Source organism: Blennius ocellaris, assembly GCF_963422515.1.
Source record: "Blennius ocellaris genome assembly, chromosome: 11".
NCBI classification, from domain to species: domain Eukaryota; kingdom Metazoa; phylum Chordata; class Actinopteri; order Blenniiformes; family Blenniidae; genus Blennius; species Blennius ocellaris.
The window spans coordinates 23,986,923-23,999,618 of record NC_137660.1 but is presented as its reverse complement, the minus strand read 5'-3'; the positions used below and the strand labels follow the sequence as shown (position 1 = coordinate 23,999,618).

The 12,696-nt window shown below is 40.2% G+C and overlaps 1 protein-coding gene across 2 annotated transcripts in view; it reads left to right on the top strand.

The window, feature by feature from the left end:
- LOC308136632 (guanine nucleotide-binding protein G(o) subunit alpha) overlaps positions 1 to 10,594 on the top strand; it is a gene marked incomplete at its 3' end in the record, with an annotated part of 100,263 nt that extends 89,669 nt beyond the window's left edge. The window contains exons 7-8 of one of the 2 annotated variants that reach the window (XM_080505062.1): positions 4,712 to 4,865; positions 7,665 to 10,594. In XM_080505062.1, coding sequence (XP_080361188.1) covers positions 4,712 to 4,865; positions 7,665 to 7,852 — 342 coding nt within the window. Of the gene's footprint in view, positions 1 to 4,711; positions 5,110 to 7,664 lie in introns of those variants that run through there. The other variant, XM_080505064.1, reaches the window with a different exon arrangement.
- Positions 10,595 to 12,696: the final 2,102 nt, after the last annotated feature.

The following is a 12,696-nucleotide window of genomic DNA, read 5'->3' as shown; positions in this document are numbered from 1 at the left end:
AAAAAGTACAGACTGTTACATGATTATTTCTTTATATGTTTTGAAATGTCTTATTAACGGCATCATTTATTTTATATTTTGTCAACGTGGATAGTGGGCAACACCTTGTTTGACAACAATTTATTTATCCAGAATATTAGATTAAGCTTTGCACAATTTATCATGTTCTGTCCAACAAGTGGCTTTTTATAAACATTTGAAATTGGCACACACAAAAAAAATCACAATCAGGCCAAAGTTGATTGTCATAATGAAAAATGTCTTTACTTTAAATTAGCAGCTTTTGTCAGTCAGTGCCTTTAACTGTTTCTTTTCAGTCTCATGCTGCCCTGGGTTTATAGTGGGTACGGCGTCAAAATGACAAAAGTTGTGCTTTATGTGAGGAAGAGGTGGCCATCATATCTCATTCCTGCAGAAGGAAGTCCTCTCTGGTTCCGTTGTTGCAGCATGCTTGCGGCCACTAAAAAAAAAAAAACCCACTTAAAACAAAGAACAACCACGAGTCATGCTGACTCGACGAGACAATTCCCACATAATGTTTTGAAGGAGGCGTCGATTTTAATGGGGCCTCGGGGCTACTCCCATTGTGTGGGGCTGCACACTGTGTTATCCCTGTTGTCCGCCACTCTGCCTTATTTAAACCAGTGAGCTTTGAAAGATTACAGTCCTGTGGTCTTCTTGCAGTGATGTTTTTATTTATTTATTTTTTTTCCTTTCTGTTGAGTGAGTTGGCAGACGTCTCAGCGAAAAGCGAGGTGTGCTATTGGTGGCAACAGTTCAGAACTGAGGCTTTCAAGCTTGAGCTTGTGCATGCAAACACCAGAAAATAAAACATTTTCTGTGCTCTTAGTTTAAAGCATCACCTACAAAGTGAGATTTGTTTATGTGCATGTTCGAACTGACCGGGCTGAGAGTGTTTACAGCTTTTCTGGTGCGAGTGCTCCCTGGCAAACAGAGGGAGAGAAAGAGCCTCTTCATTTATTTATGACCGGGGCATTTGCTTTATTCCACTTATCCCTCCACGCTCTAACAGCGAGGGCGTGTCTCTGCACCCTCGACTCAGAGCCGCAGGTAGATGTCTTCTGCCTCATCATCGTCGCCATCTCGTCCTTCCACATCTAATTTCCTAATTAGAAAGAGAGAACGGCCTCAAGCTTTGTGTGTTTTGTGTGCATGTGTTTGCAGATTGTGTAGAGTTACCGACATGTGCGTGTGTTAAAAACACAGGAAAGGTCAGTGTGTGTGTGTGTGTGTGTACGTTGTGGAAGAGGCAACGTCAGCCCATGGGTGCCGTGGTGTCGTTGGTATCTGTGGATTAATTACCCAGAGGGCACCTGTCTACCCTTTCCACACACATACACATGTGCCAAAGACACTCCTGTGGGACTTGAAAATGTCACAGCACCTTACCTGCCAGCGCCAGATAATTCCACCGTCACTATCCCTCGGATGTTGCCGCTCCTCTCTTTTTCCCAAACGAGAAAATCCACTCCCGCAACTGCTGAGGGTGTTAATTCAGCCACCGTGGCCGCTGATTCATTAAACACGATGTGTGAGGCGTCGTGGACTTAAAGCGATGGCTGTTTGATTCAGGGAGATGTGACTCAACACAAATGTAAAGCATCGGAGGTCTTCGGCTGCAGTAAATACTGGAATTAGCCTCTGGATTTATTAAAGCATCTCTTGCCTGCATGGCGGAGTTTGTCAAAAAACAGACCTGTCATCCGGATCCATAACATTATGACCACCTTCCCGTTTGTTGTATAGCTGCTGTTACGAATACGATGTTTTACGATAAACTGTGTTGCAGCGAACAGTCTTGTTCACTTGTATCATTGAACCCCAAGGCATCTATAACCACGTCTCTGGTTTACCACTTTTCAGTCTCGGTTTAAATTTGTTGGACACGTTCGTTTTCTATACTTCCTACATGCAATTGACGGTGGTGAGGCTTAGACTGTGGGATACATTAGACAGCAGGTGAACATTTTGTAATAAAATTTTTGTGTTCAAAGTGCAAGTTTGACCATGACTGAATAGTGAAGGTAAGACGACTTCCTCAAAGCACCTTTAAAACTTCAGCTTTTGTGAGTTTTTCCAAGTCTGCAATGGATAGTATGGATAATTTTTGATAGAGTCATAAAAGCAAAAACAGTGTGATTTAAAGCTGCCTGTATGAGCATGCTTCACCTCCTGTGTAGATGAAATCTACAGAGCAGCTAGCACTACATGTAACTTGTGGAGTGGAAGAAAAGAGAGAGAGAGAGAATTTCCATCCACATTTAGTTAGTAAGCTCCAGTTCACATTCAGATGAAAGGCTTGCATTTGTGTTTGCCCTCAGGGTGGCAGTGGCAGCATGCTCTCCGAGCTTTGTCTTCCAACTTCTTTCATGTCTGAGTTTACCTCGGGGTGCACGCAGAACAAAATGTATTCAAGCCTCTGCCTTTCTTCAGCAGCACACTAAATCAGAGTGATAGAAAATGCATGCATTCGAGAACGTACCCTTTGTTTTATATACAACAGTTTGCAACGTCTAAATGGAAAGTTACAGCCATGTTTGTTTTTTGTTTTTTTTACAATTTTCTAATTTGGGGTGGAATCGAAATGACCTATTTAGGTTTTTCAACATATTTTGAACAAATTCTGCTTTTCCACATGGACTACCAGCGGTAGACACTCTAAGGCATGGCTGTCCAATATATAGCCTGTGACCTGTAAACTTTGACCTTGAAAACTGTAGAAATGACCAAAAAAAAAACGACATTTCCCACTTTTGTCTGAAGAGAAATACTGAGCCAGGTTAGATTTTTGATGTTTTCGTGTTTCTTTATGGGGCATTTAATGAAAAACGCACCAAAGAATGTCATCATAGGATATAATCTGTATAAATAAACACCTAAATAAACATAATTCTATCCTAAAAAAAATATATAAATTCCTTACTAGATTTCTGCAAAAGACTGGCTACGTGTTACTTATTACTGATCAGTCCTTTGCAATAATGTACCCCCAAACAAAGTTGTACTAATAGCATGTTGCACATGTGCTTTATTCAGGCATCGTTTCTCATATTTACAAGATGAATTTCCGAACCACTTGAACTGACTGGAAATGTAACAATTAAATCAAGTAGTGTATGATTGCCAGTAACATATAGGCATTGATATGAAATAAACAGAAAGAAATAGAAGTTTTAATGACGATGGAATATCTATGGAAATTGTTCACAGATTTTGTGAAATGTACTTTCACTCTTTGGCACTAAATGAGTTCAACATGCTGGAATAGGTTTATCATGCATGATCTTTTAGACGTGTCTCAGTCCACTTTTGCAGTTTTAACTGAATAATTGGCAGATAGTCCAGTACATGTACTTTAAACAAAGAAATACAAAATTTTTTCATGCCAGAAAACAGAGTGACAGTTGAAGGTTCGGACTGACTGCGAGAGGTTTATCTTTTCATGAGTAAGACGGCGACTGAGAATAAGAAATCCTTCACGATGGAAAATGATGTCTTAAGCGCACAAAGATTTCCTTTGATTGTCACCTTCTTCACTCTCCTCTGCAGCTCTGGAGCTGTCTGTGATTGATTAACAATACTGCAGAAGTTCTGGCAGAGATGATCACTGTGTCTGGGTGTGTACAGTTTATCTGCGTGTGTTTGTGCTTTTCGTCCAATCATGATAAATAATGAATAAACCCCTAACAACCACAGGAAGATTATACCATCACAGTCGGCCAAATGGATGATGGGAGTTCATGTGAATGATCGCTTCCTGATTTGTGGCTGACTTTGTCAGCAGGCAGCATTGTGAGGCAAATGTCCCTTTTTATTTCCTTTAAAAGCAACAACAAATACAAAGGTGACAGTGAAACAAAGAACCACTCCCAATCGTCCCCGTGTTGGAAATAAACGCCTTTTGTTGGTAAAAAGACGAGTAATTTCTTCGTCAGAGACAGAAAATGGAGCTTTGCTTGTCAATGCTTTTGAGTCGTCTCATGATATTCAGTTCCCGCTCAGCCTGGCCAATCGGTGTAATGAGCACTTAAGCCTCTGCAGAGCCGAGGAGATCCCTGCTGCTGCTGCAAGGCTCAGGGGTGGAGACGTAGACTTAAGCGGACAGAGTTGATGCTGATACATATAAATGTTTGGAAACACACTCCTGAACCTCCTTTGGCCCCTCTGAGTGTTGTTTACTCTGCCGATGCCAACCGACACACTCTGAACTGTCCGGGTTCACCTCCGGCGTAATCCACAGAAACTGCGTGTGAATGAACGATCGCTGTATTTGACTGTGCACTGTAGATAGAAATGTGTCTGCTGTAACTCTGTCACTGTTGTGATAATTTATTTGTATTTATACGTAAAAAGATGGAAATAAAGCACCACATGGGTAACTCGACACGACTGATTATTTGGTTTCCCAGTCATTTGTTTTTTCTTCCGTTTCCTCTTTGCATCCTGTTTGTTTAACTCTCAAGTATTTATTTCTAATGAAGAAAAGTTTTCCTGCTTCCCTAAGTTTTTGCACAAGCAATTATTTTGCAAGAAAAGAATGTCACATTATTATTGTTTGATTGGTGGTTAACATTTCTTTCCACACTCTTGGTTGTATAATTTATTTCCAATTTCTATTCATACAATCTCACCCAATCCCATTACCCCCCCCTCTCTCTTTCTCTCTCTCTCTCTCTCTCTCTCGATGCAGAATCGCATGCACGAGTCGTTGATGCTGTTCGACTCCATCTGCAACAACAAGTTCTTCATCGACACCTCCATCATCCTCTTCCTCAACAAGAAGGATCTGTTTGCAGAGAAGATCAAGAAGTCTGCACTCAGCATCTGCTTTCCTGAATACGCAGGTACATCAAACACTTTAACTCCAGTGTTATGTTGGTAAATGGCTCCTCTTTAAAAAAAAAAAAAAAAAAAAAATGGCAGCAGGCAGAAGACAGAGTTGAGTGAGTGAGACATTTGCCGCCATTCAAATTGACAAAGACTTGAGAAAATCACAGCTGTGCCAATTTTAGCTTTGGTCACATGACTGAGAAAGATCTACAGGACTATCAGCACAACATCTCCGTCATTATATAAGAGCTGGTCTTTAGTGTGAATATTTATTGCAATTTTCTCTGTATATTTAATGTACCATTACCATTTTCTTTCATGGTTTTTTTCCCTTTGTTGCCAAAGCATGAATTGAGCAGGAGTATGGAGCTCTATCATTATATCTATGTTTTCACAGATGATTTAAACCATTATTACCTTAAATAAGTCAATATTGCTGACACTGTTTGATTTTAACAGCTGGTTAACACTTTTAGCAATTTGTTTCTTAACTTTTTTTGTATCTAGTCACTGCCTTTGGCATAAGTAAGTGAAGTCGGGTCCTGATACTGAAGATGGAGGACTTTTTTACTAAAATATCTGTCTGTGCACACTATTATACTGCCTTCACTTCACAACAGTAATTACTATAGTGTGATCGTATAATTTTTTTTTCTCTGAGAAATGAATTTAAATGATTGTATTCAGGTTAATGGTATCACATGACCACTATTGATGATGCAAATCAAATGTGGTTAATAATATATGAGTAGTTTGCATAAAATCACCATTTTCTTTAGTATTTCTAATGATAGTAATCTCTAAATGGATGCAATTTAAGCATTGTAACAGTAGATATACAATGTGAGGAATCAGCCTGTTTCCTCAAAATCTGCACTTTTTAAGCTCTAAATAATGTTAAATTATTTTGTTTTGGTTTTTTTCACACATCTACATATGCTTAACTTACCCCAAGTAACATCTTAACAATTACCATTGAGACATGACGTCAAATCTACTCGACCTGCAAATTGACCAGTTTCACTGAAGATATCTGAGACGAGATTCAAAGCTACCAAAGGGCCAAAATAAAGACAATAAAGCCTAAGCCAATTCAATAGGATGCAGCGTGAAGAGATGATATGAAAGTATGATCGAGGACCATCTGTCTTGTTTAAGTGGGACTCGCAGAGATTAAATGAGTTCCTGCAGCTCCTCTTGTTTTTTTCCTCTGCATGCTGATTAACTGCTGCCTGATTTGGTACATTAGGCCTGAGTTATACCTGCGGAGAAGAACCAGACCTGATATTTACCATCACTGAGCTCAGATCTTCTTCTTCACTATATCCACTAATCTCCTCCGAGCTCGTCCTTCCTCCAACATCCTTTGTATCTTCATCCCTGCCACCTCCAGTTCATCTTCCTGCATTTAACACCACGACACCGTCTCCAAACCGTGCATCCCAGCAGTTCTCACTACTGTCGTATAAACCTTCCCTTTCACTCTTACTACACTCTAATCTCCATCCTGCCTTCACTGCTTCTTCACCTTTTGTCCTTTAACCACAGGTACTTGAACGCATCGCTGCCTCCACTCTTTGCATCCTCCTCCTCTCATTCACACACACAAACGCACACATATTCTGCCTCATCTCTTCATTCCTCTCTACTCCACTCGCTCTCTGCTCTCGCTCCAGATTGCAATGTCGTGTGCAAACATCTCGAACCATGGAGCGTCCTGTCCGACCTCATCTGTCATTCTGCCACTGCCAACGGAAACGATTAACTATTTCGGACGAGGAGGTGGTAAACAGGAGGAGGATGGGGAAGAAAGTGGAGGAAGGGAGTTGGCAGATAAAACAGATGCCGCAAGAAAAATAAATAAATAAAAGACATGCTCATGTGGAGGTGGGAGTCGGATGTAGCGGTGACAGAGAAAAGGAAGGAGTTGCGGGTAAAAGAGCAGGAGACAGTCACGCTTGGTCAGCCATGATAAGGAACGAGAGGAGATGGCAAGTGAGAGCTGCTTCATGCGCCGGCCTGTCACACACACACACACACACACACACACACACACACACACACACACACACACACACACACACACACACACACACACACACACACACACACACACACACACACACACACACACAGCTCTCTGATCCCATCCTATTCATTTCTGTCTCTCATGCTTTACTCTTAATCTGTTAACTGCCATGATAATCACACTAAGTCTGTCTGACATCTATGTCTGTGTGACGTCCTTCCTCACCTTCCCATGGGAAGTCTCCTAGAATAACATTTTTAAACTCTCGCATCCGCGCAGCAGCAGCAAGCCAATAGTTTGTACTGTCAGAGTATGGTAAAAATATCTTCATCGGGATTTAAAGGGTCTGGCTGGTCCAAGAAATTTATTGCATAACGTACAATTCTCATCCATGTGGTAATTCCCTGCCTTTGTTATAAAAAAAAAACGAGAGATTTGAAAAACTTATAACAGATTTCTCACTTGTTGATAAATGTTCAAGTAGTTTCAATATATTTGAGTCATTGATCAATGATATTGGTCATCAGCCACCAAAAAAATCATTCCAGGTAATGGGGACGATTATTACTATTGGAAAACCGTAAGAAAGTGAACTTTGCATAATCTAACCCCTATAAGGTTACCTTGCAATCATTTCAATATTTTTGTTCCAACTGGTGCTCCTACCAGAGCAAAAACATTTGAATCCAAGCGATATGGTTTGCATTTATAAGTGTGTTTCAATCTGGTAAGATGTGCATCTGTGTCCCCCCCCCCCCCCCCCCCCCCTTATCTCCGCCTCCAGGACCCAACACCTACGATGACGCAGCAGCTTACATCCAAGCACAGTTCGAGAGCAAGAACCGCTCTCCAAATAAGGAAATCTACTGTCACTTGACCTGCGCCACAGATACAGGAAACATCCAGGTCGTGTTTGATGCCGTGACCGATATCATCATCGCCACCAACCTCCGAGGGTGCGGCTTGTACTGAGCTCGCCCCCAAACCCTCCACTGAAATATCCTCCCCTCTGTTCTCCCTCCTCCTCCTCCTCCTCCTCCTCTTCTTCCTCTCCTCCCCCTCCATCCTCGCTCCTGTTCCTTTGACACTGCTGTGGAAATAATGATGGTGATGATGACGATTCTGCTGATTATTTAAAGAAAAAGAAAGCAAAATGCAACTAGGTACATATTAATAATGAGGATAATAAAAAAAAAAAAAGGCAAACGTATATATAAATATATATATATATATATATATAATGTTTTTAGTTTTTGTCTCCTCTCTTCTCGCTCCGACACCTCCTGATGTTCGTTGGTCTGCCAACATGTAAACAAATTTGTTTCAGTAGAAAACATGAAACCCTGCAGCCTTGAAAACTTCTTGAACAAAGTCGATGAAAGCCACCGTTCTCCCGTCTTCTCTTTTACTTTTGTGTCTTTTCTCGTTAACACAAACACAAAAACTGTACTTTTTTTTTTATCAGTACTTTGATTTTTTTTTTGCCTTCCGTATTATTTCTGTTGATCGTGTTTATATTTATTACATGAGTATCAGTCTGTACACTGATTTTTATTCACATTTTGCCTCACCTGACACCTGTATTTGTGTACTTTTTTTTTTGCTATAGTAGTAATTATGTAATAACTTCTTTTTTTTTGCTGAAATTTGTGAAAATGTCAATAGCACTAAAAACAAAATAAGCACCAGACAGGTCAGCCAAACCTAGGAGGAAAAAAAACAACTGTTAAGACCTGCTGAAAGTGATAACGCTGATTTTAACACATTAGTCTTTTGTTTACATTAGCCAAGAGATTTTATGATGTTTGTCGATTTTCTTTGTACGGTTTTACTCCCTGCATTCGGTTCTCATCGGTGGGGGGGGGTCAGGCTTCCTGCCTCCCGATCGTGGCCAACAGGAAACGTGCTCAATGTCCCATCAGTGCCACGTAACTGAAGTACTGCACTGTAGATAGCTACGCTTTGAAGCGCAAGTACACAACGTTATATCTCTACCTTCCTCACTCTTATACCTACTAACGTCCTCCATGTAGGGAAGCTCACACCTGGTTTGATAATGGCTGTTTAATTTATTTATTGATTGATTGATTGATTGATCTCCCGTCCTACACATTTGTCTCTCTCTTCTTATTCACACCACCATCATGCCTTTTCTTCACTTTTCCATCCATCTCTTCTTTTTTTGGGGGGGGGTTTCTTTTTTGCATGGGGCCGCGGCATCTGGATTTCAGGGTCAAAAGGCCCCACCCACCCCAACTTTTCCTCTTCTTTTTTGCTGGCCCCTTCCCCTCCCTTCTTTCTCCTCCTCTTCCTCCTCCTCCCCCTCTTCCTCCTCCTCCTCCTCCTCCTGTTCTCCCCTGAACACAGATAGCATGAGAAACTCAAGCCTTTGTATAAAGAGACCAGTTAATTCATAAAAACTTCTGAAATAAAGCGACACATGAAAACTGTTCGGATCATTTTTTAAGAAAAAAACTTTCATAAAAACTGCAAAACGGACATAAAAAAAAAAGAAAAAAATGGGGAAGGGGGGGAAATAGAAAAAAACAAGCTGAAGGAGACAGATGATTGGTTCCTGAGTAGGATGGGGCAGGGGCTCACATTTGAAAGAAATGCAAGTGGAAAGCTTTGAAGAGGAGACGTGTAGATTTTCAGTTTCTCGCAGTGAGACACCGGTTTCATCTGAAATAAAAGAACAACAAAAAAAAACTACTCCTGATACAGTAATTGATTAAAAAAAAACTAGGAATATCGGTATTAACGCGCTATTGATGACGATCCTGTTAGATAATCTTTCTTGTGCTTTGTAGCTACAGAACATTTCTTTCTCTATCTTTCCCTTTTTTAAATAAAAATTAAAAAAAGATGTTTTGCAAAGGGTTCGCCGACGTGGAACCGTGAAGATCTCAGACCGACCATGTGTTGTTGTAATGCTCTGAACTGTGCCCCACCCCCTCCTCCTTTTACCATTCTGCCTGTTTCCCTGCATTCAGAACGTGTCCTCACTTTAGCCTGACTCAGAACGATTAAATATAATATTATAACAATATCTATTTTTTATTATTTCAGGAAGGGAAAAAAAAAGAATAGCAACAACAATACAAACCACTTTTTTTGGGGGGGAGAGCACGTTTTTTTCTCGCTGCGTCCGCTAGTTAGGGACGCTGCATGTTCACACATCGACGCTGTATAAAGTCATGCTCCTTTTCTTCTTCCTCTTCTTCTGTCTCTTTTCAGTTGAACACACACCTTCCAGGTCTACGATGAAAAGCACAGTTCTCACCTCACACATACACACTTGCTGGCACTCACACACATACACACACACAATAAGTAGATTTTGGAAATTTGTTATCTCTCTTCATACCTAATCTATGTTACCCTTTCATCAATCTATCTATATAGACCTCTCTTTCTCGCCTTCCTGATTTCTAGTTTCTAAAAAAGAAAACTGTGTATATTGACACGATAAACCTGTTTTTGTTCATTTTATTTTGGCATTCTGTTCCTGTTACCTTCATTTTTTTTACCTCCTCTATGTTCTGTTATTTACCCAGTGAATGCTTTTTTTCTGTGCAGCTTTCTCTCTCTCTCTCTCTCTCTCTCTCTCTGTTTCTCACTCTCTCTCCCTCTTCTCTTCTTTAGTGAATGGTTGTTATTTCATGTGGGATGTCCGTGCTGGAAAAACCAATCGAATGTAGTGTTTACATTAAAAAGCCACTGTTTTCATGACTTCAAAAAAAAAAGACGCAGGTCTGTTTTTGTCTCTGAGTCATTCAGCACTTCTACATCCGTGTTTCCAACATTCAGATTCAGGAAAACACACACATTTACTTGTTCGATTTTTTTTTTCCCCCACACCCTATTTTTAGAAATACTGATGATTCCAAATGCTTCAGTGCAAAAACAAGAGGTTGATTCTTGCTTTCATTTGCATCAGCTTCATTTATTTAATTTTTGAAGGCGCAGGCGGTGACATAGAGGATGCAACTCCGTTTATTTAGGTATATTTTAGCAATAGTTTGCAACAAAACTTTGTATACCCCAACTCCACATTGCAGTGGAGCATGAAATAAACTTAAAGAAATTTTAAAATCGCAGTTTGTAGTGGCTTTAAAGTGGCTTTTTAAATTGCAGGATTTCTTCTGCAGCCTTTAATGTGGTTTTATAAACTCTGACAATGCCAATTCTATTTTATTTTCACTGCTCGATCACTGATCTGTCTGTTCAGTTCAGGTTCTCCCCTCCTTAAAGAACAAGGAGCAATAGGTGATTTTATTGAGCAAATTGCAGGAGGTGTCTGATTTTATGAGGATTGGATCAGTGAATATGTTAATTTATGAAATGGTCCCCCCCCAAAAAAAGCTCATTTCAATTCCACATCAAGAGAAGGCATCATGCTGAATTCCTGAAGTTTTTTTTGTGATCAAAATGAATGAAGTGAAGTTTGAAACACATATTTCATATATTTAGCGCGCAATGAATGACTTTTCAAGTTCACTTGGATTTTAAAGGACACTTATTGGGCTTTTCTTTTTTTTTTTAATTGATGGACTAGTTTAGCTCACTGTAAATAGGAAATAAATTAATTCCCTGACGTGAGAAAAAATAATAACATTCAAAAGCAGAACGGAATATGTAGACCGGAGGCCTTGTAATTCTCATTTTTATCCCTCTATCTGCCCTCTAGAAATCTCCCTTCATCATACTTAAATATTTCTAGGGTGTGTGTCTATGTGTAGAAAACACACGACACATGGGAACAAACTGTAATTGTGGGACACATAGAAATATGTGATTGTTGTATAATGTTCTTTTTTTAAATTCCGTTCCATTAATGAATGCTTGAAATAATTAATTAATTGTATCTCTGGAGGTTTACAGCAGGGCGTCTTGGTACCAGCATCATTAAGAGTTTTTAAAGAGAAGTTTAATCTCCAGAAAGCTTGTCTCAGAAAGATCGTGTCATTGGAGCAAAATTCCAGGTTTTACACCAGGGGTGCTTCCAAATAGTCCCTCCTTTAGTTCCTCGAAGCCTGGTAGCTGAGATTATTTCAACAGTTGAAGGCACAGGGGAAAGTCCTAGAAATGCACTTTTTGTAAGTCCATATTCTACATTTATATATAAATGTAGTTTATTCACCACGGCAGATGTCACAAACCTGCACCTCCGTCGGATTATTATTATGTCACCTAGTGGAGGTGTGGTCCAATGGTCACAACCACGTGATCGCCTTTCACCTGTAGGAAGTCTCCTAACACCTTTCCTTAACCCTATGATGTCATCTACGGGGTTAAGGAAAGGAGATAGGGGGGACTATTTGGAAACACCCTTTAAATGTTGTCGCTGCAAAGAATTGTGGGGCAACATGATCTCGTCTCCTTTGCTGAAGGAGGTTATGAAGGAAGCATGAACCTCTTTTCTTAAGCTTATAGAAAATTTTAATGGTTCTTATCATGGCTGCCACTTAAACACTTCCTGGGGTTAAGGAAAGTAGACAGGAAAGGAGATAGGAGGGATGAGTCGGATACACCCAATGATTCAAATTGAAAAGGTAGAAACAAAACAAGGAACATCCAGTTTAACCCCTGTACTGGGAATATATGTTCTTCTTTCTTCTTCTTTTTTTTTTTTTATTTCCAAATGCTTTCAGGGATTTCCTGAATAAAGAAAAGGACTGATTTGGGTCATTGAGGATGGACCCATTGTGGTCTTTTAGCTGCCAGATGATGACGAGACACACCTGTGAGCTGGACGAGGGGAAACCTGTGGGACAGCCAAGGAGGAAAACTGAGCTCAGCTCCTCTGCAAGACG